We start from the raw sequence: 17204 nt of genomic DNA, 5'->3' as shown, positions 1-17204 counted from the left end.
ACAGTGTCAGATTTTTTTGATAATTTTGATATTTTTTTCATTCATGTAAGTGGAATTACCATCTGCTGGGCAGCATATGTTTCTTTTAATGGAAGAACAAATGAATGTGTGGATTCCTTTTGTCAGTCTGTCTTTCTTGCTTTGAAGTGTCAACTTCCCTATGGCATGATGTACTGGCTAAAGAAAAACCTTCCCAGAGATCTTTAGTTTGACAAGATCATCTTGGATGGTCCCACAGTCTTATGCTGTGTCCAGCAAAGTAGTTTTTATGCCAGAATACTAAAATGTTTGCTCTTTTGGGTTTCATATAACATGTTAAGAAACAGATTTGAAAAAAAAGCAATTTGAAGACACAATTAGAAACACAACAGGTTTCAGGAACTGAGCAACAGTTGCTGGTTATTATTGTCCCTTTTCATCACTATGTGCAGTAATATCTGCTCTTTGAAGAAATGCATGGTGGGAAAGCCAAGAAGGGGGCAATGAATTGGAAAGAAGGAAGGGATACTCTTAGTAATGCACTGTTATAAACATCCTGCTTTTAAGTACCCACTGACTCACAGAGGGACTCCAAAGGGAGAAATTCACTTACTTTTGAGATTCCTTTCTCAATCTGGTGAGAAGATTTTTCTACCTAACCTGCTTATGGAGGCCTCTGGTGTGGGAAAGGTATTGAAGGTACTAACTTCTAGATGTTGAAGCCTGAAAGTTAACCTTGTACTTCTTTCTTCTCTAAATATGACATTGCATCTTGAATCTGCTCTGCATCCCCATGAGTTAATGAATGTACTGTCACGCTGAATGGGGTCAAACAGACCATGCCATCGTCGCTGGAAGGTGGCTGTGCAAAAATAGCAGAAGGTTGCACTTGGTTTTGAGATGTGAAGAGCTGGGAAAAGGCAGTGACGTTTAAATCTGATGAGTAAGGTGTCTGGCAGGCTCCACAGGGCTGTGCTATAAAGCCTGGGGCTTCAAAGTCTCAGCTTTGAAATGAGCAGCACTGAAATTCAAACTGTTTTTTGCTGTGGACAAGAGATGTGATGCTTTCTGAGCTACAGGAGAATGGAAGAGAAGTGACAACTTTGTGCTGCACATCCATCCAGGCAGACTCTGTCTGGGTTCGACAACTGAGCAAACTTTGCTTGGCTGCCAAATCTTCTCTCTCAAATCAAGTAACTGCTGCCTAAACTATTAGACTTGAAAACAGAAGAGTGCTCAGAAGCAAAACTGTTCTCTAAAGGATTGGGATTTAAACCCTAAAATCAGGGAAGATCCACTGATACTTAGGTTCAAGGTAAAGAAGTTGTGAAAAACTATAACCCTGTATAAGTGTAGGACCATGCAGTTATGAATCAGTGTTTACATTTTCAATGAAATGAAAGGCTCTGATAGGGAGAGGCCTCCTAGTGACATGTAGTTTACAAAAGGTACGTGTTGAAAATCTGTTTCAGGACCATTTGTCTGTAAAGCAGAGTGTCAGAGAAGTAAAACAGAGGTGAAGACATGCATACATCTATTTTGTGTTTACTAAACTGATTTCTCAACTATCAGCACACATGATGTGTTAATTCAGGGCATAAAATACATATCAGATGCTGCTTTGTTTTCTTAAAATTCAGATTTCAGCAATATGGCACCATATGTGTTTACTCTGCCTCTTCCTTGAGATCATAGAGTTTCTCATAATGAGGTCTTTCTACTTTGAAATTTTGGTTTTACAGTAAATCCCACTACAATGATTCAGACACAGCTATCACAGGTTGTGTTCTCTATAATAAAATGATGATTTTAACCTTTGGTTATTTCTTTGCTTAAAAAAGTTGCAACTATCAGAAAATATTCCAACTCTTATCGAATTTACAGAAGAATTCTTCAGTAAATTTAAATCTTGAAAGAATAATTTAATTATCACCATCCCAGAATATCAAATTTATATGGTGTTTCCTAATACTCTTCTGTAATTTGATGTACCAGTGTGCATGGATTACAGGAAATAAATTGAAATTACACTCCTTTCTCACATACACTTAATTTTTACATGGAGAAACTAAAATGATTGCTGATGTAATTTTGTGCTGTTTATTTTCCTTTACAAGATGAGAGCAGTAGGGTATAAGAGCAGTAGCCATGTTGTTTTGTTTTATACACCATTAAACATGGTATTCTGCAAATAATATAACTTTGTGGACAAAGTCAGCATCTTGAATGACTGAAAATAGCCAAATTATCAGCATCCCAGAAATTATTTCTTTCCAAAGGATTTAGAAAATCTCTTGAGGATTATGAGAATATTTTAGGCAAATTGCATCTTTTTCCCAGATGACAAATACTGCAAATCAGCGCATCACAGTTTTCAGGTGGATTTTATTGCTTATGTATGTAAACTGAGTGGATTGTACTATTCATTTTTATAAGCATTTTCTACTTATGAAGAATATATTACTGTCATCTATATAGAAATGTTTTTAATTCAGCTTTTAATCAGCTGTACTACTTTTGTTTTAAGAATAACATCAAAGTAATACAGTACACAGTGACTGAAGAACATCTTGGGGTTTGCATAATGATAATTAGCTGGGAACCCAGTGTCTTGGAAAATGGACCTTTTTATACCTGTATGAGTGTGTTTTAAGTAGAAGGCTTTTATATGAACCCTGAATATTATAGTTGTGCTTGGAGACAATTATGAAAGCTCTGTTGAGTCAACTTTTTCTAAGAAAGTAAGATTTGACTGTCTATTCACACATAAGCAGATTATTCCCTGCATGAAAACTACTGAGGTTTCTGTTAAGGATGTAATTTGAAGGCTCAGCAGTAAGCTCAGCCAAAGCTTACCTTGACAAAGGTCTGGGAATATTAGGAGGAAGGTGAAATTGCAAACACTGATTATCTGATGCTATCCTGTGCTCTGTATTCCCCAGTTCTTCCCCACCAGACAGCTTTGGTTGCTGAGTTCCTGGTCTCACTGCTGAGAGAATTTAGAAGCTTCTGAGTTAGAGTAGGGCCCTGCTGGTGGTGTGAGCACCCACTGAGAGCAAGGCTGGAGTGTCTTCTGTGGGTTTGGTGGCTGTGGGAGGACTGCTGCTTTGTTTTCTAAAGGAGTCTGTGACTTCAGTTTGCGTCAGAGCAGTCGCAACAAAGAACCATGAGACATGCTGAGCTCATGATACGTGCTGATTTACTGGTAGAGTACAAGATTTGGAAAGATATTGTTAAAATACCCTGACATGAAATACGTTTTCATGCTGAAGATAATAACAGATTTGGTTTTATGCAGTTGGATGCCCTCAGCTATCCCAGATATTTGTGTTACTGAACAATATAAACACACAATGCAACATTAGATCCACAATGATCTGTGTGGGTACCCTGCTCCATTCTTGGCTTGTTTTTTTTAACCTGCGGCTGTCATCAAAAGGGGCCACCTGAAGGCTGGGATTGTTTTCTTTTTATAAATACAAAATGACATAAAATTCACTGCTTTCTGGGTGCATCCTGTAAGACTTCATGTAATACTTTAGCAGCCACTTGGTAGAAGTGATGATCAGCACTCAGAATTATGACCTTTTATAAATGTAAATAAAGCTGCTTTTGGATGTTTCAGCAAGAGGTGACAAACCACAGTGCCAGTTGTGACTAGCTAGAAGGATGTGGCACACTTACATGGAACTGAACCATGTTGATTCTTGCTGCTGTGCTGTCTGAACTGGATTATTGTAATTCCCTTCACTGGGCAGGAAGCCACACGTCGAAGGGGTCTGAGCACACAACATGGGCTCACAGAACACTGGGCCCCTGCTGCTCTGAGGGTACCATGACTTTTCATAAGTGGATTCCTTTGCAAGGTTTTTTCCTCTTCAGAGTATATAAAGTTTCTCCTTTCTCATCCTGCTTTCCTGCTTGTGATATATTAACTGCACTGATTTTCCACTGGAGTGGGAGGGCTGGGCAGAATAGGGAACCATGACTTTAATGGTGGTAATTGGAACTAAAATCTGTAACTCCCAGTGAGTTCTTTACTAGTGGGTAAGTGCTTTCCTTTTTTAAATGTGTCAGCTATGTGCCAAACTCACTTGTGAGCTCCTGCCATGTTTCATTCAGGGTTGGCAGGAAGATAATATGGAAACGGTTTTCAGAGCTTTAAAACATCATGTGAAGGTGAATGCTTCCCAGCTGAATACTAAAAAGTTAATTTCTGTGCAGTCATGAAGGTCAGATTTTGCTCTGAAAGTTTAGGGGATTAGCTTTGTTCTCTGTCTTACCGTGAAAACCTACCAGAACAAAGACAAATAATTATTCTAGATTAGTACTTTGTAAATATATGTGAAAATAGCTTGGTTCTGGTCTCTTTTTTAAAAAAAATCTTGTTTAGTTTTAAATAGGTAGTTGTTTGCAAGGACTTGTAAAGCTAGGAGTAACTTCACAAGCTTTAGCAGTCCTCCATGTTGTTCCATTTTTTAAATACCTTAATCTAATTTAAGGACCACATATACATTTTAAGTCACTACAATCAAGAGCCGTGATGGTAACATCTGAAACTCTGCTTCATCCTCTTTACAAATATAAGTGAACCCAAAATAACTCCTTGGCTCCTCAAAAAAGTAGAGTACATTTGAAGCTCACATACTTGCTAGTATTCCCTTCTTGAAGTGATTAGAGTCCATAAGAACTAGAGATGAGTGTAAGAGCAGTTGCAGGCACTGGTGGGTGTGTTCATCTTGCAGCTGTTCATTCCAGGAGTCTCTTTGTGCCCCTGTCTCTTTTTTTTTCATGTTCTTGTGTCTAAGAATGTTCTGCTGGTACTTGCCTGGTATGTACTTCAGCTGTAACTTTGTTTTCACCCTAGTGAAATTCCATGGTGATTTTTCATAATAGTGTGTTCCCTTCACAGCATGGGTATTGATAAGCACCTGCTTGGCCAAGGATGTTTTAGGTTATTAGGGTGGTGGTGGCCTGAGAGTCAGAAATAGCTGACAAGGCTGTTTTGTTTTCTTTAGGGAGGCTGTGCTTTGTGTGCAGATATCACTTGCCAAAGGTATTATTTCACTCAGCATTACCAACCTTATTTTTAATCTTGTGCTTCCTCATAATATGCAAATTTTGTGTCTTTTTTTCTGTAGCCGTAAGAATTTTCTTTGAGTGAAAACACAGATATTCCATGTTCAACTAATAAATGTGTTAAAAGCATACTGCCTTGGTGATAGTTTTAGTTCATATTAGAAAACTTGGAAATTTGAATTTTCAACAAAGTCAAGATTATATTAAGTCTAGAGCTTCATGTTGTCTACAACAGGCTGAATGCAAGATCTATGGAAGAACCCCTGATTCTGTGTTTTTCTGGGCTGTAGTTCCTTCATTTACACCAATTTTTTTTTTAAGTATGTGGAAAAAATTTTAGTTAAATAGTATTATTCCCATTCATATGTAATCAACTACATGACCCAGAGTTAAATAATTTAGAATCAGTCTGGGAATATGTTCTTGTTGTTGAACCATAAACTCATATATAACAGTAAAAACAACATAGGCAAAAGGAGAGGTTGAAAAAAGGAGAGCCAAAAAATCTGCAACCAGGCTATAGATTCCTGTGCTACCCTGGGTTTACCAGTATTATTGCAATTTCAGCAACTTTTTTGTGAAAAAGTGATACTAGAAAATCATCTAATGTAATATTAGAAGAGAATTAATGCAAAGCATGAGTTAAAAATAAGAAAGAAACATCATGTTACCCAACTACTCTAAGCAGACCTCAAGGTAGTGCTTTACAAACCACAGTTTGGTTTTCTGTTCCAGCATTTCAAATTTCAATATGTGATTGTTTCTCAACCAACTTGGAAGCTACAGTACTTTTCCTCTTGGTTTTAAGAGGTCAGAAGAAAGAATGATTAAGAATGAGCTGAAAAAAATCAGATTTCATATAAATAGTGGTGAAGTTGTGATTGCAATTTTCTTAACTGTAGTAAAATCTGTGTCCAAACTTCGAATAATTTTTTCCCTCAGTGAATTTTCCCAAAGACAGATACTTGTTCTATGCAGTTTTTGAGCTGTCGTTCCAAGTCCGTAACTAATAAAACCATAACAACCACCAAAGTAATAGTTAAGAAATGTGGCTTTGTAGCATTTCAAGTGATGAGTAAACCATCCCAGTAAATTGGCATTTGGCCACTCTGCTATGTAATGGTGTTTTTAATGAAGTATTGCCCTAGCAACAGGTCAGATGACATTGGGTAGCTGGTTGCTGCTGACTCTTGGAGATAAAACAGACTTTTAGGAACACATGTGTAATGTCTGAAGGTAAAGTAACCCAAAAGAAATGCATCTGCTCTACTGGGAACGTTGGATGGGTCACATCAAGCCAAAGTCTGACTGACTTATGAATTTAATCCTTCTGTGAAAGTGTTTCTGTACAGTGAAAATGAAACCATCCAAGAAGTGCAACAGTTGAAATCTGAGAATAAAGTAAAGCAGAACTGAGAGAAGCTGTATTGCATATGATTTTAAGAAAAAATATCGGTTATTTTAAAGGCTTTAAGAATTCTTGTACTGTAGGAAATACTTCTGGATGTGTTATTTCAATTGAGAAGCTTTTTGATGGAAGAGGATGCAGTGAAGATTAAAGGCTTCATTTGTTCTCCGGAAGAACCAGCAAGTGAAAAAAGGCATGAGAAGTAGAAAGTGAACAAATTCAAGTGAAATTAAAATGTGGTGGTGTTCTTTTAATTAATGGACTTTCATTTAGAAAAATGAAAGTGGTGGCTAGGACATTGAGCAGTTTATTACATAAGACAGCCAAGCCAAAAACTTAACTGAGGGTCTAGATCAATATAGCAAAGTAATATCATAAAATACAGAGATCATCAGAAGTCTGTAAAAGAAAGGCAAAAAACCTTGGCCAAGTCTTTTTTTCTTCTTCCAGTTCGTTGTGGATGATATTTGAAAATCCACTTTAAAGGCTGAAAAACACAGCTACCTTTACATATGTTAGTTGGTCATAAAATAATTTAGTCTGATAGTAGTATAATGTTGTGCCTTCCAAATGAAATGCTATGTTAAAGTACACAAGAAGCACATTTTCAAGATTTAAATGGAATTTTCAATAGCCTAATAAACTTTTTGTTTTCATTTTTAAAGATAAAAATACAGACATTACTGTAAAGGATAATGCGGATGATTTCTGCCTTCGAGATACATTAAGCATTGCATCCACAGACTCCTTTGTTTCCACAGCTGAGGTAAGACTCTTAAAGATTGCTTTTTTAAAGGTTTGGTGATCTATTTGAATAGTGAACAGAAGAATCCTAATTTTTTGCTAATCGTTCTAAGCAAAAATATATTTCTCTTATGGGGAAAAAAGAGCTTTTCCAGGCTTTGTTTGAACCAATTGTTTTGGGGTTTTTTGGTGTACTGGCATAATGCATCCCCAACTTCTCCTAAATAGAAGTTGCTTTTGAAAAATGGATCACATTTTCATGAGTGAAAAAGCAATCAGTTGAAGCTGTAGTAGTTCCTTTCACCATGATTTATAATTTTCTGTTCTTTTTTCCTATTGCTTTACCATACTATAAAGATGTATGAAGAGGGCTTTGTATTGTTTAGACGTGGAGGGGTTTTTTTGAGAGGAAATGGTAAGAAATTGACAGCTAGCTGTTTCAGCATGTCCCATGCACAATAAGAAGGCAGCAGTTGGAGCTGTTACTCTGTTGTTGCTCCAGGATTAAATGGTTTAGCAGGAGCCAGCGGTCTGAAGCTGTTCAGGGAGCCCTGGGCCCAGGCTGGGTGGGGAGGTGAGCAGGGACCCCACAGCTCCCTGCAGCCACCCCTGGGGAGGGACAGTCCTGGAGTGGAGTGGGACTGCCAGGGAGCCTCCTGACTGGCCCCACTGGGAAGCTTCCTTGACAAGGTAACGTACCTCATCTAACTTGCTCTAATCCTCTGGGATAAGAGCACAAACGATACACAGAAATCTCTGGGTAACAACCTGTCTATGTAGCTGCAGGCTGCTCCAGCTCCCTTGAATTATATGAAAGAGGCTCAGGAGCAGTGACACACTTACTTGAATGAGGAGTATCTCCTTCTGTAGTCTCTGGGGAGCTGAAGTGATCTTGAATAGCATTCTTCCCCAAAAACAGGAGAGGCAGTTGGCCTCAATAGATCCATTTTGTGATAAATATTGCTCTCATATATGCACTACAACTAAGCTACTAAAGTCAGTTGCAAAAAGAGAGAATTCCACGCACATTCTTTGCAATTGTTTTGACTGTCTATTGCAGGGTTTGTTTTTCCATAACACAATTACCTTGATTTAGTAACTCACATTAAGTTGCCGTGCCTAACCTCCATTCCAAATGAGGATTGTATCCATAGAGACTAGTTACTCTTTGCTGTAATTTGGACAAGACAACAATTCAAGCTTGCTTCAACTCTACTAGCTCGTGAGAGGAGCTGTGAACCATTATAGTCTGTACACTTTGTGTCTGGTTTGTTTTTTTTTTTCTTTTCCCGTGGACTTCCATAATGCTTTTGCAAGTACGTGAGGATGAAAACAACCCCTTATGCTCATTTGTGCTACTTGGCTTAAAAAAAAGGCAAAACCAGCCAATCAGTCAAGCAAACAGAAAACCCCATGATGTATCACCTCAGTGGAATCATTATCCTCTCCTGAAGCTATATTGTCCCAGTATTTGCTAAAAAAATACTGGAATCAAAATTGGACACGTAATAGTTTTTAAGTATCCTGAAAATATTCTCCACATTTTGATACCTCAAAGCCACTTCTGTCAACTTGTTCTTCCAGGACAAAGTTATGACGATTTTTTTCTTCCTTTCCAGCTGTTCTAGTCTTTGCCAATGGAACAAACTCTCTTTTCTCAGATTTTATTGAAGAATCTAGTGAAATTCCTAGGTGACAGAAGGCCTGAAGATTAATAGAACATGAACAACTTGCACTTCGGTTTTTGAGCCAGAACACCATCAATGTTCTGGGTTAAATAAGAGTCACTAGGCTTAAACTATAGGGTCAGCTAACTCTGTAGTTGTAGCTACAGGCCATCATTGTGTGGTGTAGGGTAAAGAAGGCTGTGAATTGGTGTTCTTGTACAAAAACACCATTACCATGATTTAGTGTTTTGTCCATCCTCAGGAGAGTGTGTGGCAGGGAAATGCCTCACATTATGGCAATGAGAAGGAGCAGTAATGACTTCCCAGTATATTCAGCTATTAGTAGAGAACAGTAATTGTTTTGATTTAACAGGATTAGAATTGACATACCAGGTTCTTTTATTCCAGACATGATGATGTCGAGTAGCTTCCTCTTGCTTATCTACTTCTTAGTATTTTTTTCTTGCACTATGGAAACAGTGGGATGTTTTAATTCAGGCTAAGAGATCTGAGGGTTTTCCAGCTTCAGATGTGTCTCACCTAAGGGCCAAACAAGGCAGTTTTTTCATCATAAGCTCCCTGATTGTAGTTATAATACTAGTAACTGTCCTAAACTCTGTGTCCTGATAGGAATGTTCTTAAATCTGAAATTCATATGTGTGTTTATACTGCTCTGTGATTATGCCCTACTGGAATTAATAATTTCACCTTCCAGAAAATTAGAATATGGCACCATTTTTTGTGGCTTCATCATGCTGCAAGCTGTGTGTTGACAGTTCCTTGGCTTCCTTCTGGACTGCATCCTGTCCCAAGGAGCAGGACTAAGTATTCTGAGTGACTCTGATTTTGGAGACTGGAAACTGTGTTCATGTTTCAGTGCTGACACACAGTCAGGTCAAATTTAGCTCCCTGCCTGCAGGAGAGAGAACATTCATAAAACAAGACACAGATAGATGCTTGAATGGAAATTGATAGGGATACTGCTTAGGAGGCAACAAGAATGCCATGCTGTTATATTACAACAAAATATAGGAAAGAGCTTTACAAAACTGGGACAGTTTGGCAGGATTAGCATCATGTGCCCTTTTGATGAGCTCTACAGGATAGCAGGAGGGTGTACCAAAACTTCATCTTGGCTATGGCTGGTGATCAAGAGGATGCTGAGGATCACTCATTTGATGACTTTGCATACAGAGTTGTGTCTGTCTGGACACCTACAGTACACAGGTGCCTGAATCCTTATAAAGACAATTTAGACACAGTTGCCATCCCCATGACCAGACAGGCTTCTATTCTCAAACACTTAGGCCCTAGAAGCACTGCAGGAGGGGTGGTAAACACTACTGTTTGCCCTAATTAAGTTATTAATACTACTACTGTGATAAATAGTGGTATTTTCTTCCCCATTTGAGCCTGGCTGCTGTCAGCTTGTGTTGATGAGGGTTAGTATGCTTTTCATAGTCTCGCTTTCCCATCAGCTGTGTTCAAAATAGCTGCCACCTTTGGCAACAGTGCAGCAGTGAATGTGCCAGATAAAGGCCTTTGCCCTCTCCTTCCTGGCTTCTTTTCCATCTTCCTAACAGAACCTCTTTCCTGCTCTCCCTGACAGTGAGCTTTGTTGCTGCTTCTTTCTTGTCAGTGCACGTGCATTTATCATGTCTTATTTTTATGTTTTGGCTAGTACTGAATCTGTAGGTTTATTATCAAATAAACTTTGCTTTCCTTGTTAAAATGTTAATGTAGTCCAAAGCTTGGGAGATTTTTTAGACTTGTGAATAAAGCCTTTGCTGCTTTTTATCAGTAACAGCCTTCCTGTTTTCTTCCAGACCTTAGGTGGAACACACCACTTCATCATTTCGACTTAATAAAATGCCATCCCAAACATTTTAGTTACTAATCATCACATCTTCCAACTCCCCAAGCATGTTTCACTTTCGTCCTGCAGCTACTTACTTTTTTTAAGGAAATCTTTTCTCTGAATTTATCTTTTCTTTATATTGTAAAGAGATCATCGTCAGCTTTTTTAATATAGGGTAAACATAATTTCTTAAAATGCAAGGAATGCTGAATGTGCCAGTAAAGTGACCTCTCTATTAGGGGAATCAAGCAAGAATTCCTAAAAGGTCTAGCATTGTTTATTTTTGTTACATTCATGTAGGTGGTTATTTTGGTAGTCAACAAGGTCTTGATGCACAGCTGAGAATTTTTTCTATTTATTAAGAAACAACTTGTGGGTGGCAAATAAGAATACCAAGCCTGTTCCTTAAACCAAAGCAGTCAGGGTTTTAGGCATCCCAGGCCTAAAAATGATTGCAAGTGGCAAAGGTTTGATGCTTTAGAGCAATGATTTCAGCATCTCTCTACTGCAGATACAGCCTTAAAGCTGAACTGTCCTGAGAAAACTGATTGGCATCTGAACAATATCCATGTTGTAATCTTCAGAGGCTGCTCTGCAGCATGGCAGGCCTAATTAGACACAAGTTAGAACTGCAAGCTTTAGAGTTTGGAAGATGTATGAGTTATTTTAATGATCTCAGATATCCACTGCAGGTCATCATAAATGTCCTTGTGGTGCTCACTGACTGGTCTCTCTTTTTTGAGCCTTGAATGGATGCAAGTAAAGCCTTACAAGATGAGATTGGTGCTGTACTGTCAATCTTCTTTTATCTCTTATTTGTCTGCATTTTCATTTTCTTCTCCATGTACCTCTCTGACCCTGAGGAAGTAGCAGACACTTAGGGGCTGGCACATCCAGTCCATCATCTCAAGCCTCGGTGTTGCTGGCTGCTGCCAGCACTGTTGGTAGCTGACATAGCTCCTTGTCATCCCTGGAGGTGTGTCAAGAGTCTCACAGTGGCAGTGGCAGTGGCTGTGCACAGATGTGACCACTACAGAATGGCAGGAAAGGACTTGGGGAGCTTGCAAGTGTCCTCCTTACCTGTGATGCCAAGATGTTGGATGCTGGAGCTTTCTGGTAACTTCTCATTGGTACCAAATCCCTGTTGAGGAGAGTTATGTGGTGCTTAGGGGTACATCGTAGGATAAAGAGCAGGTGCCTTTATATAATAAATACCATGAACACATGCCAATTTATATGAGGTACTTATAGTGGGACATCTAACTGAAAACTAACTTTTCTGCCCACCTTTTTCCTCGCAGGTACTAAGTCCTCAAAGACTTTTACAACTAAGAGTTCATTTTCCTTTTGATGTCATCTTGGAAAGCTCTTATCTAGAAAACATTGTATGCTCTACATCTTGTTAAATATTGAGTATGATATGTGAATTTTCCTAATTGCTGAACTCTACTACATTAAAAATGTGGATGTATCTTTAAAAATAATCTTTAACAAGTTGTACTTTAAGCAGGATGTTTATATAGCCACACTTTTATTTTATTTAATCTCAAAGAACGGCCCTACTGGTTGCAAGATCATTTAAAGCATAATAATCTATGTTACATCTACATATTGTTGTATCTATGTACTTTTTATGTCTATATATAAAACGCTGGTATAGCCATATATTTTTAAATACTAGAAAGCATGAAATGAAAATCCATGATGAGTCCAGGAGCATTCATGGTGCAACTTCAGTGCCTGTCTGAAATCCCCTTTTCTAGTTAAACATTTAGTTTCCGGTTTTCAGTTTGTTTGCTTTTTCCCCCTTCACTTTTTGCATACCAAGAGAAGTCAGTGGTAAAGGAATTTGTTCCCCCTTTCCAAATATTATTTGTTAGAACTTCAACCTGTAGTCAAAATCATCTTCTTCGAGGAAGAACAGTTAGACCTTTCCCTCCTGATACTTTTATTTAATCTGTTAGCATGAGAGGAATTGTTGTTTTCTTTAAGAAAAAGCTAAATAGATTCAAGGGCCTCACCCAATGCCCAGGTATCGGTTCCTGTGCTAATCTGTGACCCCAAAGGCAATGATCAGCCATCTTCCTGTGTAAAGATGTTATCACCTCAGGTGCTGGCAGCAGATGAAGGTCACCTGCATCTAACTGTGGAAATCACCAGCTCTAATTCAGTCACACTCAGTTTCACAAATACCTGAGGAAGGTGATTTGCCTGAAGTTCATCATACTTGGCTGTATGAACTCAGTGGCAGGAGAAGCTGCTCAGCATTTATTTACTTGAAAATTTTCATGGAGGTTTAACATAAAGCAATACTTCATTATGATTTTTTAAAGTCATTCTAAGAGAGATATTAATCTTTTACATAGTTAAATTACCCTGAGAGTTACGTTTCTATGCTCAGTTTTAATAGCCTAGAAACACAGGTTTGTTTGCCCCATACAGGATATTGGGGAAAAAGCCCCTAGAATTAATTTTCTGGTCATTAACTAAATTGAATTATGTGTAAACATTAGAATTTTTTTATCATTAGTAATATGATGTAATTTTTGTCATGAAATTGTAGCTAGACACTGTTTTGTGGATTAAATATGATGCCTCCTGTAAACAGGAGTTCTCTGTGTTATTTATGTGCTTTGATTTGTGGATCTGGCTTTGTTTTTTTCTTTCTTTAAAAATGTCTACAAGTTCATTTTTATTTCTATATTAACCATAGAATTAAAACTGCCAATAAATGAAAATGTTTTGGGGAGCCTGTAGTATAAACCACTGAATGCTCATGGTTTACACAATGTGCTTTGGTAACTGGCAGACTTATTTACCAGTGAAACTAAAACAGGGGTGGGAGGGTGTTACTATTTCCAGCTTCCTAAGAATTGTATGGTGAAATCATCATGTACTTTGTGTCCTGGCAGTTATTTTCTTTTAACAGCTTTGAGACCCATTTGATTTATTTAACTAGACAATACAAAGACTTAACTAGGCATATTGAACACAAAAGTAAGCTGCCTCTATTTTGTTAATTAAACAGTTTTGAAACTTGAAACTGTAGCTTTCAGATTTTAAGAGTTAAGAAGTTAAGTCTTACGACCTGTTGTACTTGTTCCATTCACTTCTTGGTTGTTACCCCTTATTTGAAGGACATGCAGAAAAATATGCACCTTTCAGCAGAACATCAGAAAAACTTCAATTTGTTTAATCTTTACAAAACTTATGTCAGCAAGCTCTTTAATGAAATTCCAAAAATTTTTTTTTCAGCTTTCAGAGCACAGAGATGTTCGTAGCACATATGGTCTGGATTCCCTCTGCCACTGCCCCTTGTATGAAGAAGCCATGCACTTAGCAGAAGAAGGCAAAATTTATTCACGGGTGTTAAGGTATTGATTTATGTCTATTTAAATATTTCCAGAAAGAGCAAGAACTAAAGTTTAATATTCTATCTAAAAATCACTTTTTAGAAGTCACTTGTGCTAGAAATTTCTTCTTGTGATTTGACTTAAATGGATATTCTTGTGCTGCCTTTTTTAATGGTCTTTGAAAATTTCTCTATTTTGCATAGGACTGAAATGTTTGAATGTCTAGGAGACAGTGACTTCCTTGCTAAGCTTCATTGTATTCGACAGGCCTTCCAGGTAAAGAGTAAGGAATGATTTGTCTGTCTTGTTAAGCCTAAACTAAAATACATGGCATTGAAACTGACTGTTATTCTCTGTGCAAGCATTTTTATAATGTCATCTGTATTTAAATAATTTCTTGTTGCTTTTACTACATTTTTATCATTGTAAAGTGAGATGTATTCACAGAAGAGTCCAGATTTTATGATTAACTTTGGAACCTTTACACTCAAGCCTTATTAGGAACTTGCTAAACATACTAGAGGTGATAATTATATGAGAATTGATTAAAATGTTTAAGATCACTTGGTGCAACCTGTGAATTAACCTGTTTATATTTTCTGAACCCTTTTCTAGATAATTCTTTCAGAAACAGCAAACAGAATATTTCTTGCTGAAAGTGGAAGAAAAATTTTGTCTGCTTTAATTGTGAAAGCACGAAAGGTAAAAGCCTGTTTTTACCAATGTTTTGTTGCTTATGTAACTTCTACCTGAATTCACTGTCTGGGGAAAATCAGTCATGTCTCTTTTTACATTTGCTTGATACTCATTGCTTTTACTTTACAGAATCCAAAGAAATTTGAAGATGTCTTTGATGAAATGATATATTTTTTGGAACAAACAGATCACTGGGATAATACCGAAATGGAACTTGCTGCTAGAGGGGTGAGTTGCATTTCTGAAAAGTGCTTTTACCCTTACTAATGCCATAGGACCTAAAAATAAACTTTTACTGTTCAGAACTGTGGGAAAGACAACTCTTTATTGTTTATATTGCTGATTTAGAGAAATGGCATTCACCAGTTTAGTACCAGAAACCACACATTTTTTTAACTTCTCCTTTACTGACAAAGTATTTTTAATATTCATTAAAAACAATTGCAAATCTGCAAATGTTAACACAGTGTTACAATATGGTGCATGCTGAATTCCACTGCTGAAAGACAAACTAGGTTACTTAGATCATGTTCTCATTTAATATAGGTGAAAAATCTGAATTTTTATGATGTTGTTCTGGACTTCATATTAATGGATTCATTTGAAGATTTAGAAAATCCACCAATATCTATACAGAATGTAGTAAATAACCGCTGGTTAAATTCCTCTTTTAAAGAAACAGTAAGTATTCATCTGTAGTTATCATACTAATTGATCTGTAGGACATTGCAATGTACTGAGTATGTACCTGAGATCATCCTCAAAAGAATTTAACAGATTGCATTGTCAGGTTTTTCATAATAGGAATTTCAAAGTTACAAGTCTGGGCCCAAAACAGAGAATGATTGAATATTTTGGAGAAAGTACTTTAACTTGTCCTTCCTTTCTCTGAGGAAGTAGAATTTTAGAGATGAAGTTTCTGTTAGCCACCTCTTAGACATCTTAGATTTTGGTTCATAGACCAGAGATTTAGCAATAAGGGACCAAGTTGCAAGGAAACAAAAGTAAATAAATACAATACAGATATTCAACTATTGATTACAATGAATGATTTTTCATATCTGCCTGTTTCTTTGCCAAATAGATCTCATCCCTCTGTTAGAGACACAAGCTACTCCATGGTCAGCTGGTACAGAAACTATTGTCATTTCATCCATTTTTATCTGTAAACTACAAGTTTTCATTTTATTTTTGTTTTTCAATAGAAATATTCCCTCTAGAGTTAAAAAGTAAGGATAACACATATATATTTTTGTAGTTATATAGTAACATTGGGCTTTGTCTACAATAAACTCTCTTTGCAGTACTGAGGGGAGTCAGATGAGGATAGTTAGAGGCTAGGAGGGGAACAAGCCCAGTACTGATACTGGTATATTGTATTTCACAGGTCCATATTTGGACAAAGCTCCATAGCTGAATCTGAAGCTATTGCAAGAATGTTTTTGCTGAAATGAAAAAGTACATTTCAATGTGTTCACATACCACTTAATATCTAAAATAGTTACTGAAGCTGAGCACATACTTTAATATACGAGTCTGGTCCTCACTTAAACCCAGTGAGTGTTGCTAACTGTGGTAGCTGTAAAATCAGTCAAGGATGCTAAATTACATTTGAATTTAACTAACAGAAATGTTGCAAAGATGGATCTGAAATAGCAAGCAAGAACTACGTATAATTGTTATTTATATCAGCTGCTGTTCTATAGTTTTAAACTTTGTGTTTTCACAAGACTGAAAATGAAGAAAATGCATGTCCTGGAAATACAGAATACAGAAATACTGTATTCTGCAGATGAGTTATTTTGAGATGGAAAATGATTTGGGGCTTGCTTTATTTTTTCCTTTTTGCAATTAGGCTGTGGCTTCAAGTTGTTGGTCAGTACTGAAGCAAAAAAGACAGCAAATGAAGGTAAGTTGCCCTTCAAATTACATAGAACAAAGATATGGATCATCTCCTAAGAATCTGAAGGGTTTTTTGTAACTTTGGCAAAATAAATGAGTGATCATCCTTAGTCCTGTAGACTTGTTAATTTAGACAAGAGGTTTGCCAGTTGCACAAGTGTAGCTCCTGGGGCTCTAATACCTGTTTTTAGCAAAAGTTCTTAACTGCAAAGTTTTCATATTTTCAGTAGGTCAGATTTTCAGACCTAATGTAGGTGCAGTTGGTGGTGGTGTCAGTCACTTCTCTGACTTCCTGCCCCACGTGCACATCTCACACTTCTGCACACCAAGGTCACGATTCTTGTATCTCACCTGCTCCTGCTGGGATTCTCAGCCCCATCTCCCTGGGTGACCCCACAGACAAATCACATCCAGTCCTGCCCCATTACCTGCAGGAGCACCACGTTCCTCACCAGCACCAGGAATTCTGCTGCAGGCTCTCCTCAGCCCCTTCTGCATCCTGACCTCTCTCTGCAGGG

At 37.5% G+C, this 17204-nt stretch overlaps 1 protein-coding gene across 3 annotated transcripts in view; it reads left to right on the top strand.

Moving 5' to 3' along the window:
- The window catches only part of MIGA1 (mitoguardin 1), a 33434-nt gene that overhangs the window by 14416 nt on the left and 1814 nt on the right, over positions 1-17204 (top strand). For 2 of the 3 annotated variants that reach the window (XM_062497325.1, XM_062497324.1), the window contains 7 exons: positions 7132-7232; positions 13991-14109; positions 14292-14364; positions 14704-14790; positions 14914-15012; positions 15331-15465; positions 16640-16693. In XM_062497325.1, the coding sequence (XP_062353309.1) occupies positions 7132-7232; positions 13991-14109; positions 14292-14364; positions 14704-14790; positions 14914-15012; positions 15331-15465; positions 16640-16693 (668 nt within the window). The remainder of the gene's footprint in view (positions 1-7131; positions 7233-13990; positions 14110-14291; positions 14365-14703; positions 14791-14913; positions 15013-15330; positions 15466-16639; positions 16694-17204) is intronic. The other variant, XM_062497326.1, reaches the window with a different exon arrangement.

The sequence above is a fragment of the Cinclus cinclus genome, chromosome 8 (assembly GCF_963662255.1).
Source record: "Cinclus cinclus chromosome 8, bCinCin1.1, whole genome shotgun sequence".
Classification (NCBI taxonomy): Eukaryota; Metazoa; Chordata; class Aves; order Passeriformes; family Cinclidae; genus Cinclus; species Cinclus cinclus.
This window is presented reverse-complemented; position numbering and strand designations above follow the sequence as displayed.